The sequence below is a fragment of the Alosa sapidissima genome, chromosome 2 (genome assembly GCF_018492685.1).
Source record: "Alosa sapidissima isolate fAloSap1 chromosome 2, fAloSap1.pri, whole genome shotgun sequence".
Classification (NCBI taxonomy): domain Eukaryota; kingdom Metazoa; phylum Chordata; class Actinopteri; order Clupeiformes; family Clupeidae; genus Alosa; species Alosa sapidissima.
Window position 1 is genome coordinate 9,437,832 of NC_055958.1, and position 19,554 is coordinate 9,457,385.

The following is a 19,554-nucleotide window of genomic DNA, read 5'->3' on the forward strand; positions in this document are numbered from 1 at the left end:
AAGCCATTCACCTCGCTTAATCCAAGGGGCGGGCAGAGAATTGTCTTTCAAACTGCCTAGGCATGCAATAGGCCAGCACTACAACCATATCCGTATCCGGTCGGCAAAACGGCAAATACACCCTTCTTCGAAAGGAATGACTTAAGTGCATTGTGTTGCTCAACTTTCAAAGAAAAGCACAAGTCCAACTCCTCCAAAGTTGACGCCAACGCCGATTCAAACAACCGCTCTTTGTTCGCCATAGCCACATTCCTTGTTGTTCACCGTTGCAGGACTGTCGTTAATCCTGTTAAGCCCGCCTTAAGACTCTCTAACAAAATAGAGCGCTGTGATTGAATAACATCCACGGTGTTAGCCAATAGAAATTCCTATGGTTTGCTACTAGACGTACAGGCTGAGCAAATTAATTTGCCGCCACTAGGGTGCGTCTAGATTTCTAGGCTAAAGAGAAACCACTTTCACTGCCAGTTTGCGTACATTAAAACAAACACACACACACACACACAGCATGTGAGCAACAACTACATCATATTTAGACAATTTTTTCAACAACTTATTTGGAATGGTCTTTGAAGCCACCGTCTTGCTTCCAGTTAGAAAAGCCTGATTCTGATTTGAAGACTGACGATGGGTCATTTGAAAGCGAAAATTACGGAAGGGGTAGCAAAACACTAAAGATGGAATATTCCTACCATTTGAAGTCTTTGTATCAGAAGTCATTGAGTGGCCTCTTCCTATTTCCGTGCTGCATCTTGCGGAATACCAGTTTAGGAGAGGTTGCACAGAACCATTTGCTCTAGAATGGGAAATGTCTGGAGAGAAGAAAATGAAACAAGTTTGAGTAACTTAATTGTTATTAACTTTCATAACCCACTGTCAACCTGGCGTTTCTAAAATGAATGACAAAATATGCTCACTGTAGTGGCAATAGGAAATAGCAGGATACCATTAGGAGCAGCTATGCTTTGTGACTGGTGGTTCTAAAGACTGTGGGTTGAAGTCACCAGCTCCTGCGCCATCCCAGTCTGTAGGTGAAACACAAATGCGTGTTTCACAAAATCCATGCTTGTATTCAGCATGTCGTCTGGCAATTGTAAAACCAGTTATTATTTTTTTAAATCATATAAAGCTTGAGTGAATAGAGTAGAAAATTGAACAAATTTATCTCAATGAAACTCTCCTTGTCCTAACACTTTGAGACAGAATTCATGCGAAGCCCATGAATCAAATAAACTCAGAATAGTGGTTAATAACTTTGCAATGATAGCTCACATTAACTACAAAAACGTAGCGTTAGCTATTAGGCATGTATTCTCATGTTTATGTTAGCAGCTGCCAAACGTTTTCCTCAAGCAGAAAAAAATCGAACGTTGCTAAGGCGCACTAGCGCATGTCATTTTATTAATTTCGGACCCCAAACAAACAGGATGTCAATTTCTCTGCATTTCATATAACACCATTTCAAACACGTCATACATTACCTTTCCATATATAAAATCTATCAGCATGCTAACAAACAATAAAACCTCAACTCAAGTAACCTAACGTTAAGTTAATGTTAACAGTTCACTGACTAAGTCCGTTTACAGTTCACTGCAAGCTTGCTGCTGCTTCGTAGGCTAATTTAATTGACAAACTTAACATATTGTGACCGCAACAAATAAACGTCCCTTTCACATAATGATGATAACCAACATAGAGATTTGTGACTAACCAAGAAACTTCTGTGGAGGATGAAATGCTGCCAGCGGTTCTTCATGTTAGAATTCTACCTGATACTTTTGTTAGCCAAATGTATCGGTTCTTCACGTTAGCTGATACTTCTGTGAGCCAAATGTATCGTTTCTTCACATTAGCAGAGACATTTCTGGTTAGCCAAATGTATTCTTTCTTTTACAGTTCACTGTGTGCTTTAGCTATCAAGCTTCATAGGTGCATTACTGCCACCAGTTGTTTGGGAATGGAATTGCATCTCTGATCGTCGTTCTCAACAAGTTTGACACTTATTGATGATTGACGGTACAGGGGCCAGTCAGGGGCCAATGAGATTTCAGATGGGGCCCGGGCCCCTGTGGCCCCACCCCTAGAACCGCCCCTGCCACTAGCTCCCCTCCCCCAGCTTATTTCCATGACAGTAGCCAGCAGAGAGAGGCCAGCAAAATTTCCGACACTTATTCAACAATGAAAATCTTCACAGTGGACCAACAGTCTCCCTCGGAGTGCAGTGCCCAAAATTTGCATCGAACAATACAGGGGTAAATTGAGTCAAAAAACACATAAAGTGTCGTGAATATTTCCCTTTCCACATTAAAAATCCCAGGGGACACGAATCAATCAGAAGGAGATAGTAGGCTATACAATATAAAAGTAACCTACTTTATCATAAATATTTGCTAAAACGAATAGGAATTGGAATAGAAAAATTGGAAAAGAAATGCACACATTTTTGTCAGGTGAGACGACTCCCCCGCCCCCCCACTCGAACTGAAGCATGATCTTCCGACAAAAATGTGCATTTCTAGGAGAGCGTGCGCGTAAGTGACAATTATTTCTGGTGGTAGAGTAATTGATACCTACAATAATTGTTTCGAATAAGACAAAAAAACATGTAGGCAACGAATGAAATGTTGGTATGGACAGCGGGTTAAGTGAAATACATCAACCTGTTCTGTTCTTGCTGTTTGTCTCACGATACAGCCCGTAGCCTACTGAAATTATAGAAAGCTCCAGACGAATAGGCAAGATGTTTTGTGGAGCGTCGGGAAATGAGATATTTTATTTTTTCCCTAAAAGTGGGGTAGCCACTGACCTCGTGACCCACCAACGTTGGACCCCCAAAGCACACTAAGACACTTGTCATTTTCCCTATAGACAGACCCATAGCTACACTAGACAGGCAACTGTGTTCTGTTCCCAGAGCATGCTTTCTCTGATCTACAGGCTTAGGGCCTCCTCGACGAGGAGATTGCCCACGGATAATTTGCAGCACAATTGAATGCTAGCCTATTATGGAACAGCGGACCGAAAGAAAAAGAAACAAGACATTTTCCTGATCAGAACATTTTTCTTAATTTAGTGTTATCAAATAAAGAGACATTCAATTAGGGGGTATTGGTGTCAGCACTCATTCAATGTATGTTCGCGTCTGCGCAAAACTGAACCTGGAGATGACGTGTGTAGAAGCAACAAACAACGTTATTCAAAACAACGAACGAAGCGGATCCTTGCTGTCCATGAAAACAGCATAGAGTCTTGTCTAGTCTAACCAAAAAATGGAAATAACAGGTCTTTGAATTGGCACCCGAAATTAGACTGTTGTAGGCCTATAATAGCAAATATTGTAGCAAATAGCCTGGTGATGACACAGCTTTTAAAACATCTATTTCATTCTTGCTGGAGAACGGGCTGTTGCACAAACAAATTAATTAGGGTGATGATCTGCATCTCCGTTCACCAAAAGCTATGGTTTTGCAAACCCATTCGCACAATAAATAATTTCTGAAAGGTTCTCTCCATTGTTAACGTGCAACATTTCTCCATGTGAATGTGGGGTAGTGTCAAGCAGTGAAGTGATAGCCTAATTGCAGGTAGGCAATATTCAGACAGAAGACACGGGCACTGCTTTCTCTGTTGGTATTTCTGTCCCTCCGAAAACTGTGTTAAAATGGTGTTTTTAGCAGTCACAATTTAATTTTCATAAGCTTAACCATTAATGAAAGTAAAACAAACATAAAAAACAGCCAGATGCCTCTTCATAAAATAACAAAGACACCTTCAAAAACAACAAGTTCTATGAGACTGCATGTCGTTTGGAGCAGCGTATCGGTAGGCTAGCCTATATTACATTAACTGAAGATTTTCCGTTTGCTTCGGGATATAGGCCTACCGGTAATTCACTTTTGGATTGTTTAATTACAGTACTAACTGTTGGGACTGTCGCAGGAGACAGTGTAGGCCTATCAGCCATCGAAATAAAAGCTCATCAGGGGGTAATATTGTGGAAACAAACGTTGGGTAGGCTAAATTTATGGTCCATACTGTAGCATACTGGGGCATCTAGACTCAAAGCGGCAAAAGCCGATGTTCCTAACCATGCTCACAAGTGCCACCTGGTGGTTGTTTGGATCATTGCAGCTTCACTGGGGAAATATAAATAAAAGATGCGTGATCCACGCGTGAGGTGGAAGCGTTCCCATTCAAAACAGAAAGTGAAGAGATGTTTTAATAGGCAGAGGGTCTGCCACAGCGCAGCGTCAGACACGTTTCTGGTGTGCAAAGACAGAAAACGCCACACAGCTGCCATGCAACTGACACGCCACGTTCACGCCATGCAGCCAGGCTGAATCAGCCCTTAGCAACAATCCATCAACTACAGTACTGCCATAATGTCTTTCCATTATCTGTTTTGACGCTTTAAGCGCCAGGGTTAAAAGAACAACACTGGATTTTGACATAAACAATTCAAAAGGCTATGGCTTGAAAGTGGTCTGAGATAAAGTCCTACTTTAAATGTGAAAATCATTGAGTATGATCAAAAGTTTATGAAGGGGGTAAATTTACTCATCTAATTTGCATATCATGACATCACTGGGTGGCAACCACCTCGAATTACGGTAAAACTTTCACTACGGCGCAACATTCATTTATCCCGCCAGTAAAATAGCAACAGCGCCCAAGATCTGCCCAGAAAGCCACTTGCGTGTTGCGTTTTCATACTTCCATTTTAGATAGTTAAAATAGAGCCCTTGGTGTGTTTGAAATAATTAATTCGATAATATTTGCAGAGGAAAAGTCTATGCTACTATACCATAAAGTAGCCTCGATAGTCAAATCTGTTCTCAGGTTACTTTGTAGTTCCTTCAGAGCCCTGTTTTTACTTCCCCTGCGGTCTGTACCACGTCCATCACCCTTAACACTGCCACCTTCAGCTATGTTGGGCAAAGGGTCAAAACAAACATTGTCGGCTTAGTGGACACTGTCGTGCACACGCAAAGACGCACCTCCATTCACAGACGCACTGTCAACACACGATCGATCGCCATCTCCAAAAGATATTCTCCTTCAAAATCACAATATGTGATTTACAGACCCAAGACTTCATCACATGTATTCTTTTGTGATGTGACCGCTACATCTTTGTAGATAGGTAGAAAATACAGTTGTGTCTGATCAAATATTTCCTTTCTTCAATTTCAGCTTCTATCAACTTTTATTTTTTCCTATATAGGTACAACGTCCCTGGGTCCCCAACTTACAGTTCCTGAAATCGCCCCTCATATGTGGCCACAGACAAGTGCCTCTATGTTGCCTCTCCAGGGTGGTGTGATCTCTCCACAATCTACCACTGCCTTTGGTGGTCCATCCATTCCTTGGGGGAATCATGGATCATCCCTCTTTGGAGCTCCAGCTGGACCACAGTCCTGGAGCCAGACTAATCCCACAGGGTCAGTAGGTGTCTGGCCTCCGTCTGCTCCCATAGGCAATCACTTTCAACAAAGTCCCTTGCCAGGCATAGGTGTCATGATAGGAGGGCAACAGCCAATCTCCATGTCCCCAGTACGTTTACCTCCAAAGCCACCGATTAAAGAGGAACCTCCAGTGATAAAGAATGCCTTCATGACCCTGGATCCTTTGGGTGAGAAAGAAAAAAAGACAGGAAAAGACATGTTCAAGGATTTCCAGATGGTTAAGCCTCCTCCCACCTCAATAGGGAAAGCTGAGCCAGCTTCCACCCCTAAGCTCAGTCCCAATAGAGATGAAGCATTTGCTCAGTACTTCACCAACAGAGTAGGTCTGCCTCAAGACGTGGCAGACCATGATGACTTTGACATCAATCAGATCTCATCCAACATCAATGGTACAAACCACTTTTCACTTTCACATTTGTAACGTTCATACATTGTCAGTGTGGTCCTATGATCACTTTATGTGTCCTTTCAGCACCATTTTCCAAATAGTTGGTCTCTGATGATTCACAAAAACTATCACTAACATCACCAGTCTATTTTTTATCTTTCACTAAAATATGATGACCTACAATATTAAAGTTTAAATCCTGCTTGTTTAAGTCATGCTTATTGTAAGTTAAGTACAGTAATGTTTGTGGTTTAATGTCTTGTTAATGTCATGTAATGTCTGTCTCCAGAAAAAAACAAAATAGCTCATCAGCCAGTAAGTGCTGTATCCTCCACCACGGCTCCTGTTTCAGCCACTGGAGTTGTAGAAGTGGCATTCACTCCAGACTGCAACCCGGTTTCAACTTCAGCATTAGATCAGTTTAACAATGCCTTTGGTACTGATCCTTTTGGTGTATCATTTGAGGTATGTGTCAAGGTCAAAAGTCCAACTACAACAACAACATTCAAAATATGAATTTACCGATTTTGTCTGTAAAAATGTAATTACTAGGGCTGTCAATCGATTAAAAAAAAAAATCGAATTAATTACATACTCTGTGATTAATTAATCTAAATTAATCGCATATATGATTTTTGCTGTGAAAGTATTTTAAATATTTAAATTCAAATCAATCATTGAATAATCAGCATTAGTGACATTAAAGTTCAAAAACTCTTTTATTATTATTTTAATAATGGCCATAATAATCTTTGTCTGTAAAAATGCAATTACTAGGACTGTCAATCGATTTAAAAAATTAATCTAATTAATTACATACTCTGTGATTAATTAATCTAAATTAATCACATATATGATTTTTGCTGTGAAAGTATTTTAAATATTTAAATTCAAATCAATCATTGAATAATCAGCATTAGTGACATTAAAGTTCAAAAACTCTTTTATTATTATTTTAATAATGGCCATAATAATAATCTATGATATGACCTAATATGCTGAGGAAATAAATTCAAAAGTGCTTCGGGAAGAAGGTTTTTTATCACATACATTGCAGAGGACTTTATTTTAATCAACACTTTATTTTTACCAATACCATCAAGCCGTTTTTGAAAAGTAAATGTTCCAATCAATGATCTAGGCAGCACATTTTCTTCTCTCTCCTTTATTTTACAGTCTAATGGTTACTGACTACAACGGCTCGGGGTCAAAGGTCATACAGAATCGATTAATCTGCGTTATTTTTTTTAATCAGTTATTTTTTCTCAAATTAATTAATCAAAATTAATCAGTTATTTTGACAGCCCTAGTAATTACAGAAAATTACAAATCACACACATTAATATATAATTGCAGCATGTTTTACAACTTTTGAACCCTTTATGCTCCAACAGAGCACTCCTGTCACCCAAACATCAGATAAGCCAAACCCTTTTGAGGACCCACTGGGAGATTTCTTCAGCTGAGAAGCTTCAGTCTAATGATGTAATTGTGAGTATGGCTGCATGCGTTCACAGAGATACTTTTGAACATTTAATATCCTGTTGCTCTTGGGTGCTCCTTGTTGGTGCCCCCCACCCAATCCCAATCCTCCCCCACCTTTTTTATGCAGCCCTTGCCACTTAATCTACTAAACCCCTCTTCTACTGCACTTCTACCCCCCCCCCCCCCCATTAATGCACAAATAGGCTGACACCAGACATAATTTCACTGCATTTCTTACTTCCAGTAACTATATGCATGTGACAATAAACTTCCTTGTATCCTTGTATCCAAAGTGAATTAAAATATTTGGTATCGTTTACCCTATTGTTAAGGTAAATACAATAATGAACATAAATTGCCAGGAATTAATGTGTGTTATAAGTCTCATTTATGATTTTGAATAGACTGTGAAAGTGACTACCATCATTTTGTATGTATGTATAAATATAATGCCCCTGATGGCTCACTTCGTCACTCACCACCGAAACGTAAGTCAGAATAGACTGTTGTGCTGAAATATTAATCTTATTTGTTTGGCCTTTTCCTACTTAGATTTTGTAAAAGACACAGTGGCCTACCAATGAACTAATTATTGTAACTAGAAAATAAGTCTGAGGTTATTTGCAAGGTGTCTGCCAGCCAACCTATGTTAGCAAGCAAACTTTCCCACAACTCCCCACAAAGTACTGCTTGTTGGGGAAGAGCTGATTTCAAAACATGACTGTCAAATAGTCACTTTACAAATGGATAACCCCATCATTGTAATCAAATATGTCTGAGTTTATCTGCAAAGCTTATTGAACCAGCATGTTGCTTCTCCCCACAGTAGGCTTAATGCTCTAAGGCAAAGGAGTAAATCTGCCTAGACCAGGCCATCCCCACAAACCAACTGACTGTGCAAAAGACTGTCAGGGTAGGAAATCTTGAAGGAGAGACTCTGTACAACAACTATTGTCTGGGTTCTTCACCAGTCAAAGCTTTAGGGGAGAGTGACAAAACTCATATTAAATCTTGACTAGAGTTCGCCCAAGGACAAGAGGAAGACTCCAAGGTCAAATGAAAGAAGGTTCTTTAGTCTGATGAACTGCCATCAGACTAGACCAATGTTTAACTGGTGGGTTGAGATCCAAAAGTGGGTAGTGGAACCGTTCTGGGTGGGTCGTGGAGCTTGTGTTTTTTTAAAAAAAATATCTAATGTCGGATCTTTATTTTAACACACATTATTTGTATATGAGAACATGGAACCATCAAAACTTAAATGCCACATGGAAATGTTTCGAACAAGTACAGGCACTACGCTACCTCGTAGTTCACTGCATCACTTGCCTTAAGCACTAACTTAATGACACTGGGAAATTGAGGGTCCAAAGGCCAGACCAGTTAAGAAACACTGGACTAGCCGCTATGTTTGGCAGACACCAAAAACCGCACATCATCACAAACACACCATCCCCAATACAAAAAATTAGACGGCTAATAAATTTACATTATCAGATCTTAGGGCAAGTCAAGAGTGAGCAAGCCGAAGTTCACAAATCAGAGATCCAAATGTCCAGAGTAGGTCAAGACAGTCCTTCTTGAAAAGTCATTCCAGAATTCCAAATCACAGCGATCCTTGGGCGCATGTGCGTTCATGACCGAGCGCTGTTGCAACTGCGCCTTGGCCTTTTATTGTGCTGCACAAGAGCACGATTGCCTCGTTGACCTGCTGTGAGAGCATGAGCCGACAGGGCTCGCCAACAATACCTCTTGGCCTGGAGGTGCATTGCTGCTCTGAGTCATGACAATTATATAACAGAGCACCAATCTCAAACATGACCTAACCATTCAAGTCTTGCTTCTTGCCTTGCATCCTGCTTTGAAGCATACCTTTGCCCTTCAATCTTTCACTAGCAAAACCCTGCTTAGCCCCATTTAACATGTTATACACAACCAACACACATGTGCATCCTCAGCTGCATCCAATGCTGTGCTTTGTGGTGCTTGACAATCCTCCAATTAATGTTGACAATCCTCCAATTAATGTTGGCTAACCAAGCTAACTAAAATAAACAGAATCCCGATGGTCAACAGTTTGGGCAGCTCTATTTATTATACTACAGTAGTGGAAAGAGGGAAAAATCTGTGACATGAAAACACGTTGTGACTTCCTCACTTGAACGGCGAGAGCAGGCACAAAGTGTGTTGGCCCGTTCTCCTGTTGATAAGGTGTGAACAATGGACAGGCTGGTGAAGCTATTGGTAAAGTTATTTTGAGAAACCACTTTTAATCTGACGCCATATAATTAACACTTTGAGTGGCAAAATGCTAGCCTGACAAGCCAGACCCACATTAAAATGTAGGGTCTGGGCACTCACCGTTCGCAGTGCTCAGTCCGAGGGGCGGGATAATCGGTTGTCTTTCAAATTCCCTCTGCATGCAATAGGACAGCGCTGAGTCCCATGCGATTTCCCACCAGCGGAGCTAGTTGGCTAGTTCAAACTTTTTTTTTTTCAAACTCGTGTCACACTGTTAGCCAAAAGCAACATCCATCTTCTTTGTTTTCAAGTAGCAGGGAATTCAAGCCAAACCAGAGAGTTGCTAGACTAGCCCTGGAAGCAAATGTAATTTGCTGCCGCTAGGGTGCGTCTAGATTTCTAGGCTAGCAAAATGCGACAATATTGCGTTTGTAGCTTTTTTTAATTACAAAAATAGACATTCTAACACACCTTATGTTTGATTTTGGGAACTCTATGATGATTAGAACTAAAATAGATTTTAGACTTTAGACATTAAGCCTTAACGGTAATTTTGACCAATATCACTTCAATTGAATGTGAGGGCTTTTTCACATATATTCCCTTTGAAAAGAACCAAACTCAGTCCACTAAAAGGGGACCAGAAAGAGGACCAAAACAAAAGGGACTTTTTGTATTCACATTGTGAGTTCATTTGAAAGAGGACTCAGATATCTTTCTGGTGCACTTCAGCTCTGATGGGGCCTCAGTTTTCAGTTCACACTATAGCCCTTTTTCCATAAGGTTTTCAAGCGAATTAACACATAATTCAATGTAATTTTAAGCGATATTAGAAGCACCAAAACGGTTTTCCATTCAACAGAACGATTCTAGCGAATTAAAATGATGTCATTGTCCCTGTTGTTTTTCTACTGCGCTGGACGGTTTTCCATCAACAGATCTAGCGAATGGAACACTTCTAGCGAATGTATCAAAGGTAGCGAATGGAACACTATTATGAGGTCTTGATATGCGTGAGACAATTTTCAGATTTTCGCGCTAGCTTTGTAAACATTCTGAGCACGCGTCACAGTAACTTACATCTCTCCAACCCTTTTCAATCACATTAATGTCGAATTAACTCTTGTTAATCCACCTCTGGCGAGCGAATTAATTTATCACGACAAAACCGACGTTACATCAATATAAGCGCTTTTCCATCACACATGTCGCACTAACTTTTTGATGCGCACCGTATTTAAGCAAATTATTTTATTTATTTTAATGGAAAAATGGCTCATATCTTCTCTATGGGTCTCAGACCTGCTTTGGATTATATAGGTAGTGGGTTTGATCCACAGGGCTCTCAAGTTTTGAGGACAGGCAAGAGTGACATTCCCCGTCGACAATCACCCACCCCCCCCCCGCCACGTCAACACACACTGGCATGGGAGTCGAGCGCTCTAACCACTGAGCTAAAAGCCCAGGCTTCCAACTCAGCGGTTAGAAGCGTTCTTAAGGTTAGGGGTGTGAGGATTTACACGCGCAACTAGCATCACCAGCTAGCATACACCAGCCCCAGGTCAGTTACCAGTTGATCCAATATTATTTGTGCAGAAATATAGCCCGTCTTATACACACCAATTGAATTGAAATAGAAATTGTAAAGATTTGTATTTTTTGTAATTATTCCATATTTAGTGTAGTCATATCAGAACCTGAAGTAGCCTACAATCCAAATGCAAGCATGAAACTTCAGAGTATTACCTTTCATTTGAGGCCAAGATTATGCTTATGTGGGGTTCATATGCAGTAAGCATTTGATTGCCAGTATGCATTTTGGATAACCCAAAGTCCTATGGGGAGTTTTCATAGGGCATTTTACCAAATGCATGAGCATACCTTGGCAAATAATAGTCTAAAGTACTCATGTTGTCATTCTATATTGATATACATTTGCACACAGCATGACAAGACCTAATGCTAGGACTTAAGTCATATCAAGTCAAGACCTAGAGGGCTGAAATGTGGTCAGTTCAAAGATGCTTGTTATCCGGTAGAAAAATAAAAGAATAATCTAGCCTTTGTAACTTTGTGACAGTACATCACACAGTTATTCTAATTGTTTTCCAACAGTGTCTCAGCTTTCCAAAAGAGAGCAGACGTTTGATTATTGGCTAAAGTATGTAGGAGCAATGCCCTCCTAAGTCAAAATGGGGCAAAAGTATAATTTATAATTGCTCAGATTTGCAAAAGAAATGATTTGACACATGGCACTGACAATTCAATAATGGGCCTTTTCACCACCTCTGAGCATCCACTAACCTGAACCTTTTAGGGGGCTTTCCTCTCAGGGTGAATGAGAGGATGCTTAATTGCTTTTTACCCGACATTTTTGAATACAGATGCAATGATTAATGCATCCATGGCCAGGATATAATTATATAATATGACCTGATTTTAAAAGTGACCTATATAACAATAGGCTATGCAATACACTTTAATTTGTTTAGTGCTAATAAAATGATTAAGCCTATTTGAAGAGAGAGAGATGTTTAGAATGTGACAATATGTCAGTCATCGTGTGAACGAAAGGCTACTTGTTCTGAGCAAGTGTTGTCAATGAACAGGCTGTGAAACTGTTGGCTAAGTTACAGGCAGTCATGAACAACTGATGCTAATTAGCTGAGAAACATTCTCTATAGCAGCAGTCACGTTGTCATTGTGTCAAACAAGTTGTGGATTTGTTGTAACGTTAAAAGATGACTTACTCTGTGCTGAAACCATGAACTGATGCTCGAAGCTCCAAGGTGAACGAAACTTGGAAGTAGGTAACAGGTTCACGTTCAATAATTCACGTTCAACAATTCCAGGATACGCGTTTTTCATTGGTTGTTGCGTTAAATCTTACCCAGATACAATACAGTTATTTTCTGATTGGCTATTGTGTAGCCCCTCTCGTTATTTTTGATTGGCTGATAAGTGGCAGGCTCAACTCCAGGGGAGATGCGCTTGATTCCTGCCGGTTCCATAGTGAGAGCGGCGCGGCCAGAGACATTTTGGGCGCTGCCGCAGCATATTAAATATATAAATAGTTTTTCTGCGTGAGAAATACAATGTGTGGCGGGAGAGCGTGACAAAAGACTGAAATGAGTGACTGTCACGCTCAATGCGTGACACTTGAGAGCCCTGGATCCAGCAAGCCCACTATTGTTCTCCTTAAGTTTACTTATTATTACAGTGCATGAAAATGCACTGTACTGTTCTTCCTAGGCCTCTTCTTCTTATTACAGTGCGTGAAAATGCACTGTACTGTTATTCCAAGGCTTTTTACAGTGCATGAAAATGCACTGTACTGTTCTTCCTAGGCTTCTTCTTATTACAGTGCATGAAAATGCACTGTACTGTTCTTCCTAGGCAACTTCTTCTTATTATTATTATTCTGCTTACCACTTTTTCCGTACGCAATTTCTCTTGAACAGTTTAACTTAGAAACTTCATTCAAACTTTGTAACGTAGGTCTTCAAACAGATCAGGTTGGTATGTCTTTTCAACTTTGAAACTTTTATACTTTTTAAACTATTAAAGAAAAACGTTTTAAAAATCCCCATAGACTTAACATTGCCGATTATGACATCATAATACGGCCGTTAAGCAATTAGAATCCTATGGCAGGTGTTCAGGCCACCTGGATCAACTGCCAGTCTCAGGGGCCGTTTATACGAGAATGATTGCGAAGGAAGACGACAAAATATTTTATCATAAGTGCCTTTCGTTTACACGGCGACCCCGCCGTCGGGGCTTGAAGACGCAAAAATCTGAAGACTCCTTCCAGAGTGTAGAGTATTGAAGACGACCCGGGTTGCGTCTCCGTCTAAACGGCTAAACCAAACATCCTTGATTACCTCTCTGGCTAAACTGTCAAATTAGAATGTCTGCGCGTGACGTACCGGGGTTCTATCACACCACCACCCAGCGGTCTAGAATGCATATCCAATCGAATATCACATACTCTTGCGTCTTCATATAAAAAAAGATTTCCCCCTGAGAATGCTCGTCTAAACGCGAATAAAAAAACGCGACGCCACTTCTGCGTCTTCTCTTTTCATCGTCACCGTATAAACATAGCCTCAGGCTTTAAGCATACAAACTGGCCCTATTAAGACTAAACATCCTGTTCAACTGCTTCCTCTGCCAAAAACTGTTTCAAAATAAAAGTCCTCACTACAATATTTCACTGTTAAACAATTTAACCCAATTTAACCCAACTAATGAACATTTTAACTGTTCAGCCATTGTAACTGTTACTTGTCATCAACTATGACTCCTATCCACTGTAGCTAGTTAGCATGGTTAGCATTTTTAGCAAAACTGCTAACAATGATTAGCTAAGTTAACTAAGTAACATGGTTAGCATAGTTTGCATGTTAGCATTGCGCTTCGCGCTCTGCCATCTTTTTTTAAAGTGAATCCATGTTCATACAGGTCATTTAAAAAAAATAAATAAATACATTTCCAATCCATTAAGCCCCGTTCAATGCCCAGCTAGCTCCATTCAAACTTAGTCATGTAAACAGTTGTATAGATTATAACATTGAGAAACACACATTCAGTCAGATATTATGCACATCCACGCAACACTACTATTCAAGTTAAGTTACTTATCATTGCCCGGCAAGAAGTCCACAATCAATTCAATTGTCTTGCCACGATCTGTGAAGCTTACAGACAACGTTAACCCTCTAACCGCCCATGTCGCAATATTGCGACAAGCGTCATTACTGAATAAAACAGACGATTTACTCAAGTACAGTGTAAAATCTCATTTGTACTCTTTACCACTAGATGGCAGACACCCAGAGCTTCGATTCAAGACTGCACTTATGTCATGTTCCAATGAAAAATGTTTGAGGAAGTAGAGACGAGTGTGGGTTCATGCTCAAACGCGGAAGTGGTTTTTCGCATTAAATTCCATTGTTTTCGGGTAGATTGAAGCTAAAAAAATGGCAAAACAAATGTTTTTGACTAAGCAAGTGTTGGTTCAGCTAGGGGTATATGCCGATTCTGATTCTGAAGGTGAAAATCTACCTTTAGGGAATGACGATCGGCCAAGGGCAAATAATGACGGCGCGACCGGCGATGCTGCCATGCGTTGCGACGAAAGTGTACACCAAGCACAACACGATGTTCGTTTTTATCCTTTGCCCAATAGAGGTGGGGGTGACAGGGGTAATCGTGGTCGTAGTGTCAGTAGGAGAGCAGGTGTACGTGGTAGAGGCAGCAGGGGTGGTCAAAATAGGGCTGGGATTTCACGTGATAGAGACAGGGGTGGTCGAAATAGGGCTGGGATTTCATGTGGTAGAGGCATCAGGGGTGGGCAAATTAGTGATGATAGTGATGGTTGGATTCATTTGGGAAATGAGGAGGTGTTTCAGGAATGGATCAAGCCCTTTGATGAATGAGCCTGTTGGATATCAAGGAGTCAGAAATGTATCCAATGATAACCCCCTAGATTTTCTGTCACTGTTTCTGACAGATGATTTCTGGAACCTAATAACAATTGAAACAAACAGGTATGCCAATCAGTACTTAGACTTTCAACAGCTAAAACCCCAATCCAGGTTTCATGGGTGGTATGATGTTTCTGTCCCTGAGATGAAGGCCTTCCTGTCACTGCATTTGTGCATGGGACTGGTAGAAAAATCCGCGATAGAGGATTATTGGGCAGAATTTTGGCCAACTTATACACCTGGCTTTGGGACTATAATGGCATTGAAATCATCCTGTCTTTTCTCCATTTTGCTGACAACAGAGAGTATGTTGGGCGGGGTCAACCAGGTCATGATAGACTGTTCAAGGTGTGTCCCATAATAAACCTGATCATTCCACGCTTTTCAGATGTTTATGGTCCACACAAAGAACTTTCTCTAGATGAGATGACTATAGCGTTCAAGGGAAGGTCAACGTTGAGACAGTACAACCCCAATAAGCCAGACAAATTTGGCTTCAAAGCATTTGTTTTGAGTGAGTCCGGCTCTGGTTATGTTTTGCAATGGTCCATGTACACTGGACACAATTCAGATGACGACGTTGATCATTTAGGTGCCACCCACCTTATTGTTCGTCAACTTATGGCCCCATACACAGGGAAAGGGCATGCAGTGTACATGGACAGTTACTACACATCACCAGCCATAGCAAACGAACTAGCAGAGAATGACACAGGTTTGTGTGGAACAGTGAGCAGCAACAGGCGAGGTATGCCAAGGGGCCTGAAACCATCTGAGTTGCCTATGAAAAAAGGAGATGACCCTGTGTTCATGAGACATGGCAAACTGTTGGCATGTGCGTGGCATGACACAAAACGTCTCACTATGCTGTCGTCTTTGCATGGGAACTCGTGTGTTCAGAAAAGAATTAGGACACACAGCAACAGGTTTCCGAGACATAAACAGACCTGTGTGTGTGGACAGGTACAACAGCTTTATGGGAGGAGTAGATACAGCTGATCAGAGGATGAAAACCTACCTCTTTCCACACCGATCTAGGAAATGGTACAACCACATCTTCAATGCGGTTCTAAGCATCAGTGTGGTCAACTCCCACATAATTTACAGCAGGTGTACTCCTGGTCCACACAAGCCACTGAATGCCTTCATTCAGGATATCATTACTGCTTTACTAGAGGGGTATTCAAAAAAGGAAAGCAAAAAAGGAGGAAGGCCTTCAGCACAGGGGGTAGAAATGCCATTGAGGCTAACAGAACGACACTGGCTCCAAGATGCTGTTGACCGCCCAGATTGTGCAGTTTGCTCAGATCGCACCCGCCCTAAAGGTCGCCACCAGACAAAGTACAGGTGCAGTCAGTGTGGGATAGGTCTGTGTGCTGTGCCTTGCAATGAGCGGTACCACAATCTAAAGAACTACAAACAATGTCACCTGGATAGATAGATTGGTTTCTGCAACGAAAACACTTTTACTATTACTAGTTCTGGTATAGCTTTTAGTGTTACTTCACTACTTTTGGTTTACATTTTCCTGTTTACCTATTCATTTGTTATGTGGATAAAAAAAAAAAGTTAAAATATGTATAAGTTGCGTAATTATACTGTATATAGCCGCCAGAGCCGCCCAGTGTTGTCAGATTAGATGAGTAAATTTACTCCCCTCAAAAACTTTGGGTCATGCTCAACATTTTTCTAATATACATTAGGCCTTTATCTCTAATCACTTTCAAGCCACAGCCTCTTGAAATCGTGATGTCAAAATCATCATTGTTTGAAAAAAAAAAAACGTCTGTTATGGTACAGCAGTAGCTATAGTTATAGTCCACTACTGTTGGTTTACTTTTTCCTGTTTCCTTGTTCAGCTGTTATGTACTGTAGATAAAATGTAAAAAAAAAACACAAAAAAATATATTTAGTGTCTGCTAAATTCCATAACCATAACCATAACATCCAGTATTTACTGAAAGTTGCGGAATTCAATGTTGCCACCGCCCAGTGATGTCATAATATGCAAATTGGATGAGTACATTTACTCCCCTCATAAACTTTGGGTCATACTTTCTCATTTACATTTTCCCTGTATTTCAAATCACTTTCAAGCCACAGCCTTTTGAAATGTTGATGTCAAAATCCAGTGTTTTTTAAAAAAAACCCTGGCGGTTAAAGGGTTAAAGTACTATAGGTTCTGTATGCTATTTAAAGCCGACTTAACCATGGGTCCCTTCATGACGGTATGTTGCAATGCATTCTGGGTGCTGTGCTGTGATTCGACGGCTCGTCACCTGACCCACCAAACAACGATGCTTGAACTAAACGTAGTAAAAATAAATCGCTACCAAGGCTCCAAATAGCAACACACTTACACTGTAGCATAATGAGGGTATCTACATGTAAACCGAAGCATTGAGAACTGTGTAAGTCTACAGGCAGTTTATTAAAAAGAAAAACAGTACCGTTCACGTCTCGTTCACATATACAGACGGGCGCCATCTTGGGAAAACAGAACTCTCTAACTTATATGTAACGTGTCGGGTCAACGTCAACGATAAGTAAGTTACCTAGCGTTCATGGGCTTCGGAAAAATCTTTGTCCGAGTGAAAACATCATCATTCCGCGTCATTCACGTCACTTAATGTCTGAGTCAGAGGTCGGAAACTGGGGCTATATTTGGTTGTGGCTAGATGGGATACAGCTAAGAACGGAAGTTACGTTCTGTAACAGACAGTGAAATATCGCAAAATCTCGACGATACCAGAGCCCGTTTACGGACGATATTGTTACTATAACAATGGCAGCTTTCTTCTCGTCGTACAGGAGTTTTGAGAAGTACCTCAGTGATTACGAGGAAGAAACCATGACTAAGTTTACAGTCTTAACTAAAGACGCAGTTTTAGTCAGGACGTATGCGCGAGTTTGTGTGTGTGTGTGCGCGCGTCTCCCTCTCCCTCCTGTGTCATATAATGTGTCATATAAAGGCCAATGTTATTATGTAAGCAACTTAAAAACTTAAAATTCAGATTGACAGAATCTCCTGTTTTCCCAGGGAGTGCGCAAATGTGTTTGTGTTTTTTTAGAAGTGGGGTTTGTTGGTTTGTAGTGGACACCTTCTGCTAACCAGTGCCTAAGGCTGCAGATTAACTGTAACTCTTTTCTGTGAGAATGGGCACTGGTTTTCAGCGGCCCTCACAACCCCACACCACCACCCCACCCCTTCGTGTGAGGATGGACACTGGTTTTCAGCGGCCCTCACAACCCCCCCACACCACCACCCCACCATGCCTTCAGTGTGCATATTGTAGTTCTCTGCAAACCTATGGTGGCATCATGCCTTCAGTGTGTCTTAAACAACCACAGATAGAATGTATTATATTATATTGATATTTTATTGTATTTCTCTAAATGCATACTTGACTGTAGATAGATTTATGAGTAAAGTTACCAACACAGGAAATGTTCTATTTTGTCAGAATGCACCAGAATGCTTTGTTTGTATGTGAAAATCACAAACCCCACCCCCCTAAAATTAAATGAAATCATATTGGACATATTGTGACTCTCTAACTCTTATCTTATGTAGCTGTAGAAGCAAGTCTCTCTGATGTTTATGTTTCTGTTTCTGCACTACAATGGTACTGTTACCACACGGCACATAACTGTACTGTACATACCGGTATCTGTCCATATGGTTCATACCATATTTATTCAGTTTTTATTATAATATATTCTGTTCACTGCATATATCTATATGATTCATAATGGTACTGCCAATACATTGCACATATATGTAAGCCTACATGTTGTGTTCTCTACAGATGGAGTCGAGTCTCCGTGCAGAGGGAGATATTGCATGCCAGGTTTCAAAAGTTACGATCTTAGTCCAATCGTTAGCAGCTCCATCACAGCAAGTTATGGTCCATCCCCAAAGGGAAATGACAGTGTTCGTTGTGCAATTGAAGCAACTCTTTCACAACGATCCATAAAAATTGTTTTAAAAATAGTTTTCATTTATGACACGGATATCCATGGCTGAGACGTCTTTAATTATAAGTTCTCGTAACGCGGGGTAAAGTTAAACTTACGTGTCTATATATATTTTACTTCTTTGGGACACCCATGATCATAACTAAACTATTTATTTTGTAATAGTATTACTAACATGAATTTATAACATAAAAGTGATGTTAATGTTCGCAAAATAGCTATTTTTCTTGTTTCCTTTGGAATATCCACGATCGCTTCCTACTTCCGGTCCTGAGCGGCGAGATTTCACTATCTGTTACGTAACTTCCGTTCTTAGCTGTATCCCATCTAGCCACAACCGCTAGATTTTGCTAACAGAGTTGCCCAGTTAGGGGCTCGTCATCACTTTTGTCGTCACGTTGTAGTTCGTTTGTAGTCCATGTGGCCTTTCATGTCCAACAGTTTTCATGTGAACTTGGGAATTTGCCGTTTTTGTCACTTGAAAGCTGAATATCTTTCTTTCACAAGC

At 40.6% G+C, this 19,554-nt stretch overlaps 1 protein-coding gene across 5 annotated transcripts in view; it reads left to right on the forward strand.

The window, feature by feature from the left end:
• dab2 (DAB adaptor protein 2) overlaps positions 1-19,554 on the forward strand; it is a 235,420-nt gene that overhangs the window by 199,775 nt on the left and 16,091 nt on the right. For all 5 annotated transcript variants that reach the window (XM_042066207.1, XM_042066191.1, XM_042066216.1 and 2 more), the window contains 3 exons: positions 5,228-5,857; positions 6,146-6,321; positions 7,251-7,347. In XM_042066207.1, coding sequence (XP_041922141.1) covers positions 5,228-5,857; positions 6,146-6,321; positions 7,251-7,322 — 878 coding nt within the window. In that variant the 3' untranslated portion in view covers positions 7,323-7,347. The remainder of the gene's footprint in view (positions 1-5,227; positions 5,858-6,145; positions 6,322-7,250; positions 7,348-19,554) is intronic.